Source organism: Coptis chinensis, chromosome 4 (assembly GCF_015680905.1).
Source record: "Coptis chinensis isolate HL-2020 chromosome 4, ASM1568090v1, whole genome shotgun sequence".
Taxonomy (NCBI): domain Eukaryota; kingdom Viridiplantae; phylum Streptophyta; class Magnoliopsida; order Ranunculales; family Ranunculaceae; genus Coptis; species Coptis chinensis.
In genome coordinates, this window is record NC_141459.1 from 10,540,877 (window position 1) to 10,557,486 (window position 16,610).

General features: G+C 36.4%; 1 protein-coding gene and 1 pseudogene across 2 annotated transcripts; both read right to left on the bottom strand.

Moving 5' to 3' along the window:
- Positions 1–3,192: 3,192 nt before the first annotated feature.
- Positions 3,193–13,183, bottom strand: LOC147501811 (pentatricopeptide repeat-containing protein At4g39952, mitochondrial-like). The gene is given in 6 exon segments (XM_086604399.1): positions 3,193–5,014; positions 5,103–5,109; positions 5,167–5,598; positions 5,600–5,778; positions 12,667–12,833; positions 13,129–13,183. Coding segments are annotated over 6 exon segments (2,256 nt in total). The 3' UTR covers positions 3,193–3,598.
- A 219-nt stretch (positions 13,184–13,402) lies between these two features.
- Positions 13,403–15,876, bottom strand: LOC147501812 (5'-adenylylsulfate reductase-like 4; annotated as a pseudogene). Its single transcript, XR_015221468.1, has 3 exons — positions 15,401–15,876; positions 15,176–15,300; positions 13,403–14,204 (listed from the first exon to the last, which is right to left on the bottom strand). The product of XR_015221468.1 is annotated as a 5'-adenylylsulfate reductase-like 4 (transcript).
- Positions 15,877–16,610: the final 734 nt, after the last annotated feature.

Sequence of the window (16,610 nt, forward strand, 5' to 3'; positions counted from 1 at the left end):
ATTTAAATCCTCAAATATTGTCACTTTTGCATTATGTTCAGTACTCATAACATTTGTATACATATTCTAAATGTATTTGCTAATGATAGACAATTTCACTGTCCCATATGCATGGCGATTTGATTGTTACCTTGGCACACATTTAGGAAACATCTTACAGTGTCTTCAGTTTCGAGTTGCATTTATAATTAGGACTGACTTTTAATTATGCCAAATTCATGTATATAAAAACATGAGAAAAATAGAGCTTCATAAAGGAAGAAAAATTGATCGAAATGTGCATGTCCATCGATTATCATTTACTCAAATTACTAAGTGAGGTCTAGTAGATGAAATTACATGATTGTTATAACAATTTTTTTAATCATATTGTGCCGTCATCTTTATGTAATCTCATTTTTGTAACGAGGCATGTTCTTGATGAGGTACTCTCTGCTGGCCAAAATAAATATATGTTAATTATATTGTGGCTTGTTCCCATAGTATCTTGTATAGTGAACCCTAGCATTCACTCAATCTTTTTCCTTGTTTGCCCTTAAGATATGCTATTGTTATCCCTATGTCTAGCTCAGGCTTGCTTGTAATTGTCCCTTATCGAGGCTGTGGCCTTTGTGATATATCTTTGTTATACTTGCCAAATTGCTTGGTTCTGCTTCATCATTTTGGAACATCTTCTGGTTGCATCTTATATACTTCATTGCTAAAGTTGCACTTCACCTACACTCATCAAGAGTCTCATCTTCTAGCCTCTGGTAATCATTTTATGGTTTCACATGCATGGAGTCTTCTTAAACCATACCTCTGGTGGGTATAGTTTATGGCAAGTATTGTTTCTTTTTCTTCTTTAATCTCAATATAGTCTTAGTTATTCATAAATTAAATAGTTGAACAATTTTTACGTATGATGTCTCCAACTAATTTATGATCATATTTTAACTTTGCAGGGAAACTGGAACTACTTTGATGTCGTCCATTCGGGATTGTTTGGAAAATCGTATAGAAATTTGTAACCCTTAGTAAATCTGAATTTGTAACCCTCAAAACTCTTTTGAAGTTATATATATGGTTCAATAAATATAATTTTTTTTTCAGGGACGTTGGCTTGTATTTATTTTACTTGTCAAATGGTATGAAAAAGTATTGGTAATTTTATTTGCTTCTATATAAAAACAGGAGGTGCAAGTTTAGGGCAAGAAAAAAATTAAAATAATTTTTTTTACCATATCAACACATTAGTAACGGTTATAAACCGTTGCAAAGCAAAATATAAATATTAAAGCATCTATCAATAATCGTTACAAATCAAACTATGCAATGATTTTTAGCCGTTAGTAATTGTCACTCTGCAACGGTTAATAATCGTTGAAAATTTGGTTTGCAACGTTTTTTAACCGTTAGTAATTATCACTCTGCAACGGTTAATAACCGTTGGAAAATTTGGTTTGCAACGTTTTTTAACCGTTAGCAATTGTCACTCTACAACGGTTAATAACCGTTAGAAAATTAGGTTTGCAACGCTTTTTAACCGTTGCAAATATTTCCAACGGTTTGTTGCCGTTAGTAATAGCCTGTTATGGTGTAGTGAAATGAAGAGAAAATTATTCGCAACGGTTTGTTGCCGTTAGTAATAGCTTGTTATGGTGTAGTGAAATGAAGAGAGGAAGTTCAAGTATGTAGGGCTATTAAGAGATTACAAACTGTGAGAGAGAATTTATGAAATTGCAGAAAACCAAAAAGGGGGATTTTTTAGTGAGGAAGAAGACTGGTTTCTTACTGTTTGGGGATCTATCACACTAAGAGCAATTGTTGGGCACGTGATATTGAGGTGTCCACTTTATTTGTTTTTCCGTTTAGATTTATTCACACAATATCTTAGTGTGATTTTTATGTGTAACACATCATGCAAAACATGCATGATCAGGTGAAGTCAATGACAAGGTGAAAAATTATACAATATTTTCTGGAGTATCAGTCTGTTTGCAGAATGCACATAACCAAGGAACACCAACACCTAGCCCATTCAAAAGCATTCGAATTTATTGCCTTCCCATTCAAAAGAAAGTGAACACTCATAAGCATTGCAGTGGACGATAACAATTAGCTATCCCAGGTAAGACAATAAGATTTAGCACTTTATGCCAGGGAACTTCTAATTTTTATGGCAAGATAAGAATTATTTTTATTAAAATACGACAACAAAATTAGTTACTCCAGGAGTCCAAGGTGTACTTTGCAGATAATTGCAATGGACAAAAAAAGCAGAACACTAATTTTCACTCATCCACACATAGAATACTTCAATGGTTCATGTCAATTTTGAATTCTGTGCACAGGGGCTGAAGGACACATCTAGAAAAGATAGAGGAATGCCCCTTCAAGTTTACTGATTAAAAAAATGCCAACATCTGAGACTCTGAAGAAACTACAATGCCACAAAAGGAAGCTTTGGGGAAGAAAAGAAAACTAGGCATCTTTCAAAGATGGAACAAAAGTATGAGGAAAAAATTTCATTTAATTTTTATATTTTTAAAAAAAGGTAGGGTACAACGATATGATGACTGCTGGGTCTAATAAGTTTGCTTTTAGGAGGGTGGGATTTCCTATTCAAAAGGGACTCATGGCGCAATTTGTAGCGTGCCTGTCGCCTCCCACAGTGTAATTTCTTTATATCTCAATATACTAAAAAATGAATAACCGAAGGGGAAGACCTCTTACTCCATCTGCACAACCTAAGGTCCTCCTACACGGAGTTGGAAATGAAGTCCACCCAAACCAATAAAATTCATGTGTTGAAAAGTACCGAGAAAAGAGCAAAATTTCCTAGTCAGTAATCTTTTCAGCAGCAATAGACAAAAAAAAAAACAAAATAAATAAAAGGGTTAACTAGTATTACCCCCCACTAGATGAGCCAATTAGGATTTCCCCCGCACTAGATGAGAAATTAGGGTCTCCCCCCTAAATACACACAAAAAAAAAGTCAAAGTGGGTTGACCGAATTTTTTTTGTGTGTATTTAGGGGGGAGACCCTAATTTCCCATCTAGTGGGGAGAAATCCTAATTGGCTCATGTAGTGGGGGGGTAATACTAGTTCACCCTAAATAAAAATAAAAAATACTATCATGTAGACATGTACAAGAAATATTAATATGAACACCAAATATGAAATGAACAGGGAGAAGAATACTATCAGAGTGTAACACTTCTTTTTTATTTCTATATCAAGTGCTTCGAACAATTATCCTGTACCAGCATTTTCTAGCATATATAATAAAAAATCAAAATCAAAATCAACACTAACAAGAAATGAAACAAGATACTTTTTTTTGTCATTCAAAACGGCTAAACACATAACAAAGGTTCAAACTATGAACACTCGGACCACTATAACAGAAAACATGAGGAGAGGATCCTTACCGATCAATGAGGCTGTTGCTTCAACAAAAACTTCAGGCTGTCATCTGAAACTTCCGCCAGCCTTATTCGAAACTGCTTCACATGAAATCCAGATTTTAAATATCTTCCTGCAGCTTCACCTTCTTTCCCAGACAACACCAGACTGAAGTCTGAACTATAATTCCAGCACGTGTAGATTCTTTAATTAGTTACAATGCACTCCAACAGTCCAACCACTTCTCTTCCTCACTCTTTTGTTCTTCATTATCCCTCTCACCTCCTCTGCCTCTTTCCATTTCCCAACAGAACTATACAAGTTGGACAACATAATATAGTATCGATCGTTTCCAGGGTCGGAATCTATAGCCAGCCTTGCAACACGTTCTCCCACCTCAACGTTATTGTAAATCTTACAAGCACCAAGCAATGCTCCCCACATAGCCCCATCAGGAGGAAGTGGCATTGACTGAACCATAGCTTCAGCATCCTCTAGATAACCTGAGTGGCCGAGGAGGTCCACCATACAAGCATAATGCCTCAATGTTGGTACCACAGAGTAATCTCTCATTCTACAAAAAAGGTCTTTACCTTCTTCAACAAGGCCTGCATGAGTACAAGCCGACAAAACAGCAAGGAAGCTCACAGCATTTGGCCTCACATCTGATGTTTCCAATTGCTGGAAAATATCAACTGCAGATTTGGCATCACCATGAATTCCATACCCCGATACCATCACATTCCAAAACACAACATCCCTTTGAGATACAGAATCAAAGACCACCCGTGATGTTTGCAGTTGCCCACACTTCACATACATATCAACAAGCGCATTTGCAACTGACAGATCACACTCTAACCACATGTCCTTAATGTATGCATGCAGTCTTTTGCCATGATCCAAAGCCGCTAGATGAGAACAAGCTGAAAGAGCAATCACCAGAGTCACTGAACTGGGCTTCAAATCTGCTAAAATCATCTCATAGAAAAGGGCTAAAGCTTCACTAGAGAGCCTGTTATGAGTATAAGCAGACATCAAGGTATTCCAAGTAACAATGTCCCTATCCACCGTAAAGAATATTTTCCGTGCAGTAGCCAGATTTTCTAACTTTCCATACATGCCAACTAGTGAATTTATAACTGAAGTGCTCTCATCCATCCCACTTTTAATCACGTGACAGTGGATAGACTTACCTAGATGCAGAGCACCCAATTGGAAACAAGAGGATATCACTATTGGTAGACTGCTGAAATCAGATTCTATTCCTATATGTTGCATTTTCCTGAACGTCCCTATGCACTTAGTCTCCAAGCCCACTTTACCATAGCCAGCAACAATACAGTTCCAAGAATTCGTTTCCCATTCACACGGTCCGTCAAAAAGCTTCTCCGCAGGGTCCAAGCACCCACACTTGCAGTACATTGACAACAATGAACTACTAACCATCTTATCAAATTCATAGTTTCTTCTAATTATCAGCCCATGAAAGGCCTCGCTCTCATAGTCCTTTCCAGCATTCCCGAAACATGAGAGCATGCAACTGATAACAATTCCATCTGGATCAACTCCAAACATTTGCATATCCCAAAACAAGTCTAAGCACTCATTAATGGAGCCACTTCTTGATCACTGTCCAAGAGATGATATCTGTGTTCGGTGTTTCACAAAAAGCAACATGGGCTCCTTCAGTGCTCTCACATATCTAGAACACCCATTTCCTGTTTTTAAAGAATAAGCATGTAAACACCCCACGTTTAAGATATTGGCTAAATTACCACAAGCCAACTTCAATAGTCCTAAAGTTGGGTTTTTCGCCAGTTTTATGCATTTCATGAAGACAACCCAAACCCTTATCACTCTCCTCATTCTGCACATACCCAACTATAAGTGCAGTCCAAGCCACAACGTCTCTCAACTCCATTTCAACAAACACTTTAGAACCATCAATCACATTACCACATTTGGAATAAATATAAACAAAAGAAATCCCAACTGCAGAATTAGGCACAAACGGACCAAGCTTCAAACTCAAACTATGAACCATTTGACCCATTTGAATACACAAAAGCTCGGCACAACAAGAGACAACAATGGGTATAGTAAAAACATTAGGAACACGTCGCATTTGGAGAAAAAACTCAAGGGCTTGTTCGTAATATCCATTGGAGATATGTGTTGTAAGGAAAGCGTGTTTGAATTCAAGTGCATGCGATTGAAAAGATGAGTTGAGAAAGTGGGTTTGTTGTAAAAAGAGTAGAAGGAGATGAGCTGAAAATGTTGTTGGTGTGACTGGTTGTGATGATTAAAGCATGGTATTTGAGGAGAGACGTGGTTGAAAAGGCGGGTAAGGTAGTTATTTCTGTTGGTAGTTGGTAATGATGAAAGAGAAGAGAAGTTAGTTAGTTAGTTAGTTTGAGTGATTTTTTGCTCCCAGCGGGATTTGCTCCAAGAGCTCCAACGGAAACAGGAACCAACCAAGTGTCTGCTGAAAAGGCGCCAACAGTTATCAAATTTCCACCTTAATATATGCTTCCTGATTTACCTCAAACCTTAAAAAAATAAAAGAAAAAAACTTAACCAGTTACAAAATCTAGTTTTTGGTCTTAATTGTTGGGAAAAAAAAAAAGGAATAAAAAAACTTGAAGTGCTGAACTAGTGACACTTCTTTCAAACTAAAAAAGATAAAAAAAATCTTTAGCTAATGATGGGAAGTAGGAGTGTAAAAAAAAACCGTTGACCCATCATCCGGTAGGGTACCCGGTCTTCACCCGCCACCCAAACCCGCACCAACCCAGAAACGCCCGCCCCTACCACCAATTTTTTTTACGCGCGGTCGGGCTATGGGTGTAGGTTCTATGCTCAAATCCGACCCGTCAAACCGCTCGACCCGTACCGTGTCAAAAGCCGTTGACCCAACCCCGTTGACCCGCACAATTTCAAGACTCTAACTCTAATATTTTTGTATTTTGTTTATATTTTGTTTTAACTTTTGTAGAAATTTGGGAGATATGAACACAAACTTATGAGTTTAACATCAATTTCAAATATTCAAGTTTGAACATTTGACAAATAAATATCAAAAGTTAAAATTCAACTTTCGAATTTTGGAGAAGATGAATTATTCATCCCTGTATTAATTTCGAATTCTTTTAGTTTATATGTTATTGTTTTGTACCATGGATCCTTGCTCCCATCTTCATTTTATCATGTTATGAAAAATAATCAATTTACAAATGGTAAATCACGATAAAGAAGTTTCAAATTTGCAGATATGATTTTGGGTTCAAATTCAAGTTTTTTTATATTTGTTTATTTTTTATTGATTGATTATATATTTTTTTTCTATGTTATAAATTGGAAATATATTACTTGCAGAATTAGAAAGTTTTTTTTGGGTGAAATTGGGTTCAAATGATAATTTCCATCCGACCCGGATGACCCGCCCAAAACCCGCCCCGTAAGATGACCCAACAGGGCGGGTGATGGTACTAAAACATGACACTTCAACCCGCCCCGCCCCGCCCCATCGGGGACTACTGGATTTGTATCCCCTAGACCCGCCCCGCCCTGCCCCATCACTATTTGACCCGCGGTTGACCCGGCCCGCCCCGTATTACACCCCTAATGGGAAGAACTCCTATATATTTTACAATGTGTTATGAAATCCATGGGCTTATATGGATGCCCACCATTGATATGTGTTATCCTGATAATCCTCTATCTTGGTATTTATCCTGATAACCTTCTATCTTGATATTTATCCTGATCATCCTCTATCTTACTGTTTATCCTGTTAATCCCTTATCTTAGAAAGGAGGTTACCTAGTTGTATATAAAGGTAACCTCCTCCCATTTAGTTTTACCTCAAGAAATAAGAATTCTCTCTCTCTCTCTTTTATTGATTCAATCTACATGTTAAGTTAGTGTGGTGTTCTCTCCAAATCGGTTTAATTTCTAACACGTTATCAGCACGATAGTCTCTAGCTTTGGATTAAAGGTATGTGTTTTACTTACGATTAATGGCATGTGTTTAGTTTGTTATTATGAATAGTAATCGATACTATTGAATTTAAATTTGTATTTTGGTATTAAATTCGTTATTGTCGAATTTAACTGTACTGTTAACGTTTTTCTCTGGCTTGTTACTGTAAGTGCATGTTTAAACTTTTTTTGTTTTACTAGAGTCGTGTAAAACAGTAGACAAAGATGCTGTTATGGGTAGTCTTTAGCGTTGGATTCCGGTAATGTAATATAAGAGGTGTCTTTGCCTTTTCAGTCAAGAGAGTCAATGAATGATCTGCATGTGGTACGATAATTAGGTTCTAGTGCAATACCTATCTACCAATAAACATGCAAATTAATAAATAAATAAATGTGGTAAGAAATATAAGCTCTACTGCAAGGACTGATTGACTATAGATTATTCATGGTCAAGTCTATTAAAGTTCATTGTGCCTTGGTAGCTGAAGTAAGGAGCTCTAATGTTCATCGTATCGTTTATATTTCCTGGATCAACTTATAAATTTTTCTTTTGTTTTTAGTTTGATAAAAGAAAAGGGTTAATACCAATTTATTAGCTATGCCGTACTTAGTTATGACTTGTGATGCTGTAAAGCAAGATAACAACCTTCTAGAGAGGCATGGGACATGTAATATTTAATTTCGTCAGGATATTTTTTTTCTTCTAATTGGGCTTTATAATAACTGGTTATTAAATGTTATGCATCTATTATAAGTACCTGATTCGGTGATTCCTTTAAAAACTTATGTTTCTACATCGACATTGTTATTGGGCCTAAAAGCGAAAGGATTATATTTCTTTTTGACATTACAAAAGCCACAAAGTGGGTCGTGGGATGAAAAACTTTGTTTCTCAAAACTTCAAAAGGCATATTATTCGTCATGCCAAATAGTCAAATACTAATTTCATCCACGTTGATCAAGTTCCTGAAGACCGACCTATCATTTCATATCTTTTAAGTCTTTTAATGCTAGCTTATGGAATTATTGGAGTTGTTAGCAAGTTTTAGTAACACTGATGAAAATCTTTTTAACTCTTTTCATAGTACAACTAACACTATTATGTTTGCCTGTTTGGGACACCTTGTTACAGTGTTGTAGATGTTAGGAATTTTGAAAATAAGTAGAAATTGTTTGGAACACATTATGGTCGGCTATTCCAGGGAAGAAGACGATGACAACATGTTATATTTTGCTGGATAAAGGGCCTAATAACTTTTAAAGGCCAAAGCCCATATGTTTTATTGGTTATGGGCCTTAAGTTAATAAAACCCAGCTCATGACATTAGCTTCGAAATTCGGAATGTTGAGACACTCTCAATGAAAACGGTTTAGTTTTACGATATATTTGGAACCCAAAGTTCCACGATCAATTTTTTTAAAGAACCTGAAGTTCCAAAGATTCAATTTTTCGGAACCTGAAGTTCCAAGACCGTCTGGTTGACTATATCGACTTGGTCAGGTCCAACCCATAAGGACTGGTTCGGTTTTGGCCCATTATAGTGGTCATTTATGTAGGCCCAATTCATTTTTATAGTTCTTTTGTTTTCAAGAACTTGAAGTTCTAACATAAATAAAGACTTGAAGTTCAGTATGAGAATCCAAATAGCAATGGGCAAGTTTGATGAGCAAACTTTCATAATTGGAATGATTTATTTAGTTAATTATACTTTTATTACCAGTTCATGGAACATTTACAGTTAATATTGTGTTCTCTTCATGGAATGTCTAGGCCTTGATTATCATTAATATTTTGAATTTCCTTATTATGAATCTCCAATTTTATTTTTCTTAATATACTTGTGCTAGTATCAATCTTTACAAATTTGTTTTGCTTTATGTTAAAATGTATAGATATATAAATGGAGAAAAGTATTATGGATATATGTCTGGTCGACTATACCCATAATACGTCGTTAGGGGGAGAAGAGCAATGGTTGCTCTAAGGAACGACGTGAAGCAACTTGGATCACGTCCTCTGTCTCATTAAGAGATAAGGAGAATGATACACTTGCAAGCGGTTGCAAAGAAAATGCCTAAGCATTTAATGATATGGTAAAAGTAACCATGAATGTGCCAGCCAGAATTGATGTTCCATTTGGACGGGGTCCAAACATGGCGGCAAATGAATCTACTATACGCTAAAAGCGTGGTAGACCTATAGGATCCAAAGCTCCTAGGAGAGGAGAACTGAGAAACCATCTTGTCCAATTAATAGCCAGGTAATGGCTGGAGCTCCATAAACAAATAATGAAAATGTGCAAATATCCAAAATTCACTGAAATGCCTATATATGGTTGCCCCTGAAGAGGCGCAATGTACCGAAAATAAAGAGATCGATCTCAATATTCCATGCATGTTGGTGAATTGTGGGATAGGAAAGCACTTGTCATAGATGACATATTTAGTTATGGTATAGCTATTGGAACATCAAAGGACAATGATGAAAAATAAATGAGCCACGTGTTTTGTCGACAAAGGAAAGATTGGCCAATCTCGGAATTTGCTATTCAAGCATAATTAAACTCTTTCAATAAGCGTGGTGTATTTGGACCTATAGTACAAACCCCAAAAGGTGTTAACCACGTGGGTTACAAATGGGTGTTTGTTCGAAACGAAAACGAGAAAAATGAAATTTCTCGATATAAGACACGTCTTGTGGTGGCAAGGTTTTTTTGCTTGAGAAAAACAGGATTGATTATGAAGAATCATACTCATGAATGTAGTGGATGACTACTTGTATGGGGACATAGACAAATATATTTACATGAAAATCCTTGAAGGATTTGGTTTGCCCTGAAAGCAAAAATCAAGGAATGCATTACTCAATTAAACTAAGACATTTATTGTATGGTTTGAAACAATCCTGAAGATTGTGGTACAATCGTCTTAGTAAATATTTGTCTAAGGAAGGGTATGCAAACAATGAAATTTGCCCATGTGTCTTCATAAAGAAATCCTTAAATGGATTTGCAATACTATTTGTTTATGTGGATGACATAAATTTGATTGGAACTCTGGAAGAGCTCGAGATAACCTTTCAATACCTAAAGAAGGAATTTGAAATGAAAGACCTTGAGGAAACAAGACTTTGTCTCGGCTTGCGGTCGAGAGAGTTCTAGTGGTGTATTAGTCCACTAGACTAATTACCGAGAATGTTTTGAAATATTTTCATATGGACAAGGCACATCCATTAAGTACCCCAATGGTCGTCCGGTCACTTTGAATATAGAGAAAGACCCATATCGCCCCCAAAGAAGAAAATGAAGAACCATACTTGAGTGCAATTGGTGCATTAATGTATCTAGCACAATGCACTAGACCCGGACATTTCTTTTTAGTATATTTGTTAGCCAAATTTCAAACCTACTAAAAGACACTTTGGAATGATGTCAAACACATATTGAGATATTTTTATGGAATAACGGTATGAAACTATTTTATTCTTATGGTTCCACTAATGACTATGATCTAGTTGGCTATGGTCTTTGGTTATCTATCCGACCCTCAAGGGTCACTCCTAAAACAGTATGTATTTTTAGTGGTAATATTGTTATTTGTTGGCATTGCACTAAACAAACTTTAGTGGCAACTTCCCTCGACCACTCGAAATTTTAGCTCTTCATGAAGCTAGTCGTGAATGTGTATGGCTAAGGTTATTAATTGGGCATATTCGTAGTTCTTGTTAATTACCTTCTATAACAGGTGTTCCCAACATTATTTATGAGGATAATGCAGCTTGTATAGCCCAGATTCAAGAAGGATTTATAAAAGGAAACAGGACAAAACACATTGCGCCAAAATTCTTTTACACTCATCAGCTTCAGAAGAAGAAGCAGATTAAGGTCGAGCAAGTTCGTTCCAGTGACAACCTTGCTGTTCTCTTCACTAAATCACTACCAAAGCATACATTTTCAAAAGCTTGTATATGGGATCGACATGCGCAGAGTTCACCACCAAACCATATAAAAACTTGTCTTTATCAGGGGGAGTAATAGAATAGGGGGAGCATCATGAAGAATGTGTTCCAGGACATATGCACTACTGTACTCTTTTTCCTTATCTAGGTTTTATCCCACTGGGTTTTCCTAGTAAAGGTTTTAATGAGGCAGTATTAAGCAAGTCACAATGATTCTGAGTAATGTTGTACTCTTTTTCCTTAGCTTTGGTTTTTTTCCATTGAGTTTTCCTTAGCAAGGTTTTAATGAGGCAACTGTCATTGGATGATTATAGAGCATCCAGAAGAATGCTACAAAAGATGCATCCACCATAATTTCCACAAGAATGGTGGACATCCAAGGGGGAGTGTTATGAAATCCATGGGCTTATATGGATGCCCACCATTGATATGTGTTATTCTGATAATCCTCTATCTTGGTATTTATCCTGATAACCTTCTATCTTGATATTTATCCTGATCATCCTCTATCTTACTGTTTATCCTGTTAATCCCTTATCTTAGAAAGGAGGTTACCTAGTTGTATATAAAGGTAACCTCCTCCCATTTAGTTTTACCTCAAGAAATAAGAATTCTCTCTCTCTCTCTCTCTCTCTCTTTTATTGATTCAATCTACATGTTAAGTTAGTGTGGTGTTCTCTCCAAATCGGTTTAATTTCTAACACAATGAGATTTTTTTAATTATTTTTCTTTTTATTTATTTCTATTTTTAGTGGGGGCAAATCAGAAAGTTTGTTCTAAAGAAGGAATTTGATAACTGTCAATCTCTTTTTAGTAGACACGTGGCTGGTTCCTGTTTCACTTGGAGCTCTTGGAGCAAATCCCGCTGGGAGCAAAAAATCACTCAGTTAGTTTAACGAGGTAGTTGGGTTTTAGAATAAACAGCAAGTATTTTGATAGAGAGAGAGACGGACAAGTATTTGTAAGCCCACTACAAGTCTACGACGACAATGAAAAATCAAAACCTCAGAAGTCTAAATTGATCAGTTGGATTCTTATTAGTTTTAATACATGTTCATCAAGCTTAACTGAAATCGAATTGTTTTTATTACAACAAGGAGAAAGCTTAACTCATAAGCCTCACAAAAGTCAAAAGACAATGAAAGCAATTGAATCTATAATTAGTTCACACACTAATCCTAACAAATAAACATGCTTAATCACCACAAAGTTAAGATCTTGAACAGCCCCAGAGTCAATAAACACACTAAATTCAACTCAGAACCCCAACATTCATACAAAAAACACCAAAAACAACAAAAAAGATAAGATATTTTTCAAAAAAAAAACCCCATACCTTCAAACCAAACAAATCACATGATCTCTTCTCAAACCCACTACTCTCCCCTCCTCTACAAACTTCAGGCTTCTGTAACTGCCAAAGATCAGTAGCAAAAATTTTAGCAGACACAAAAACATCTCCATCTCCACTCTCATTTCTCACTTTCTTGCTACATTTCTCACCTTTAACATCAGAAGACTCATACTTCCATTGAAGTAAAGAAGTTACAGGTCCTTCTTTTCTTAATTTTATTTATTCCTGGTCCTGAAAACCCAGGGTTCTTTGTTTTACTATACTTTTAGGTTTTCTACTACTAACTTTCTCTATTCCTGGTCCTTTTTTTTTTCTTGGGTTGGCAGATTTAAGGAAGGGTTTTGTTGAGAATGGAAGCGAAGAATGGAGGGTTTGGAGGTTTCGGGAAAGGTTTGTTTTTTGGGTTATTATACTTGCGAACAAATTGAAAACAGAAAAAGTTACCATCATATCTTTCTGCTTGCTCAGCAAGTAAACATGTCTCTCTCTCCTTCTCCATCCCTTTCTTCACTCTCCTTCTGTACTTTCAGTGCAACTTAATAACTGCCTTTATGAAACACTACTCCGTGAACAAATTAGCCATTGTTATCAAATTCCAAGCAGGTTTGTTAAGAATCTGACCCCAAAAACATGTCAAAGTCGAATACAATTTATGCCAGATCTTTGAACATCACACTGCACCAGACAATTCTAAATTCTGGGTTGTACATTAAAGAAAAAGTACACAATACGGTAACTTCAATTTCATGAGAAATTAACATCAAAACCTAAAATCAATCACCAACTAATTGTATTATTCAACTTCTACAGGGAAAAGACATTCTTTTCAGTAAGATATTCATGAATAAAAATTGTATTTAATATAAACAGCAATATCAGGATACAGATCACTACTGCAACCAAATACAAAAACCTCCGCTTGTCACGAAAGATGACACGGCGCAAGACCTTCACTCTGAAATAGGAAACTGCGCCAACTTTGCAGATGCCATTACAAAACCTGATTTTATGAGTCTTGCCCATTCACATGTTGCTGCCAAAGGGAGGACGGTAGGGGGGAGGGCTCAACGCCCTTTCCACTACCCACACACTCCCTACTTGAGCTTGCATCACTGATGGAAACAAAAGCCAGTGAGTTTGAAGCCCATGCCCTGGCATTCATTACCCTTCCTGCAAATTGCTCCTCTTGCAACCCTCCTTAAGTGCGTTGAACACTTGCATTGCTCGACGGAGGTGTGCCAAGGGATGCTCCCACAAGCTCATCAAGCTTGAACTCCAAATTTGTCTTCTCCATGCACAACGGGCACATGTAAGTAGCATTGGAAGAGAGATATAGATCAATCTAAGAAGCCCAAACGTGGAAGCCAGTGCCAAATATGTCTCCTGCCGAAGCATCTTCTCAGAAGATCTTGCCCATGAGAATGGACAGTTTTCCTCCTCTGTGTCCCCAAGTTTCGCGAGATTCGATGAATTCCCCATTGTCTTCAAGGACGAGTGATCCAGTGACAAAGGTCTGAGCCCTGTAAATTTCATAAAGCAAAAACCTTCATTGAGATTGTGAAAAGCACAAAATTATCCATTAAAACCATATATAAAATGAGGATGCTGAGGTCTCCAGAGGAGGATTGAAATATAACAACTTAGGTTAAAACCGTTTTAAAGACTGCATCAGAGTAAATCAAAATTCAAAACCACCAGTTAGCAGAACAGCTGAACCGTATGATACATCAATAATTATTTGTTGTTTTCCTTCTTCATAAAGGTAAGAGAAGAAAATTAAAAGTACCATAGGGACCTCAATAATCAATGGTGGAGGGAAAGTGATTGCCCTCCAATTTTAAAACTAACTAGTAATAATACATCTGCCTATCTAGAATTATATACCAATTCCTTTAAAACTAGGAAGTGCTCGACAAATGGAATATCTAAGGTTACATAATAAATTTGACTGCTCTCTTCTCAAAGGAAGTGCTCACCCTCAATTATTTAGTATCTTTAGGGTTAGACGATAACTTTGACTCCCCTCTTCTCAAAGGATCTGCTCACCCTCAAATTAATTAGTGTCCTGCTGTCTAGTGTAACAAGTACTCACCCTGAAATAGTTTATTGGCTAGGGTAGACTGTAACATTGACTGCCGCCTAGTGTAACAAGTACTCACTCTAAAATAGTTTAGTCGCTAAAGAACGAAACATATATACTTACACCTACAATTTCTCAGTTAAACAAAACTATGGCATTCAAGCTAACTACAGTGTAGGAGTGCCTTTCTTGCATAGTCAAATGACACTTCCAAGTTCTTCAATTTTATTAACCAAATGAGACAACCATTTTATATATATATATATATATATATATATATATATATATATTTGTTATTGTTCAATTGAAATAAAAATCATATTTTCATCCTTTTTGTAAATCAAAATCAAGGAACTAGACATTAAGTTCCACTGTTCCAGACTCAAGATATAATCAAGAGAAAGACCTTACCAGTCACATCACTGTAGAAAGTGACAAGAGAACCGAGGGAGCAGGAGCCATGATAACGCATCCGCATGGTGGAATTCAGAAGGAATAGAGTTTGGATTCCATGAACTCAATACCTTGAGAGTATGCTGAACAATTTAATAAATGCCATCCTCAGCGAAGGTTGTTTTCACTTAAAATAAATAATTCAAATAAATATATAAAAACAATTGCTTAAAATTTCCATACCTTGGTTTGACGCTAGACTCTTCAATTGCAAAATGGCGTATGGAGGGATACAGGGAAGAGATCATCACAAACGTTGGTCTGCATGCTCTAGAAAAGGGACACCAGGATGGATAGAAAAGCAGACACATACTCATGAGTCATGACTGCTCTTGTGAACCAGATTCAGCACTCCCTGCAATGAAACACCGTTCCTCTTCACAAACACAAAATAGAATACGATCAGATTTCTGTTGGACATAACAGCAGTACAAGAATCAATATATAAAATAAATTTACAACATTCTTAAGGAAGTACAACATGTGCACATATAGAGATGGTGGCAGCCAGCCACACACACACACGTATACAGAAAGAAGGTGATCTACATACATGTTGTCTTTCCAACGTAAGCCCATTCACCAGTAATTCCTGTAATCCTATCTAAAGCAATTCTACGGTCAGGTTATATCACGGAATTTTTTTTTGCTACACATGACATACCATACTTCTATCACTTGTTAATGTCTTCGATTTCAGTACCCTATAGACGAACACATACAGCCTTGGGGCTCACATGCAGAATTAGAAAGGAAAAAAGGACTTCTGAGGCTAATTACGTAATCATGTCATCTCCATGTGGACCCAAGGAATGGATGTCAAAGGGTGTCATGGAATTGTATATAAATTGATATATATCTGATATTCTGATGTTGTGCAATCATCATACGCACCAAAATGTAAACAAATACGTAAGACAATAAACCACATATCATGAGAAATTCTAGCGTACTTGTGAACTCTATGTTACGGTGCATATTCTTTTACCCAAAAAAGAAACACAATTAAGTATGTGCATATTCCTTTACCCAAAAAAGCCATCTAGATTCTGGAAATATTTATGAAATTATGAACTACAAAAGAGCCTGAAGCAAATGGAGATTTAACTTATGGAAGTCTATATAGAGAACATTAAAAACAATCAGTCTCTATGATACACTGCTTGACTTAGAGTTTAGAAACGGACGGATTGCAGAATAGGGCATTTGTAAGCAAGAAGTCCATACGTAAATGAAAAATGAGGAATGAAACTACCAACAACTTTTAACGCATGATACCTTATCATACGGATTGTATGTGTAATATATCAGTTACCAACTTCTCCTCTTAATGCTCGAGTCCTTTTTCCATACCAATATGTTTTCCCTACTATTGTTATTGTTATTATCATTA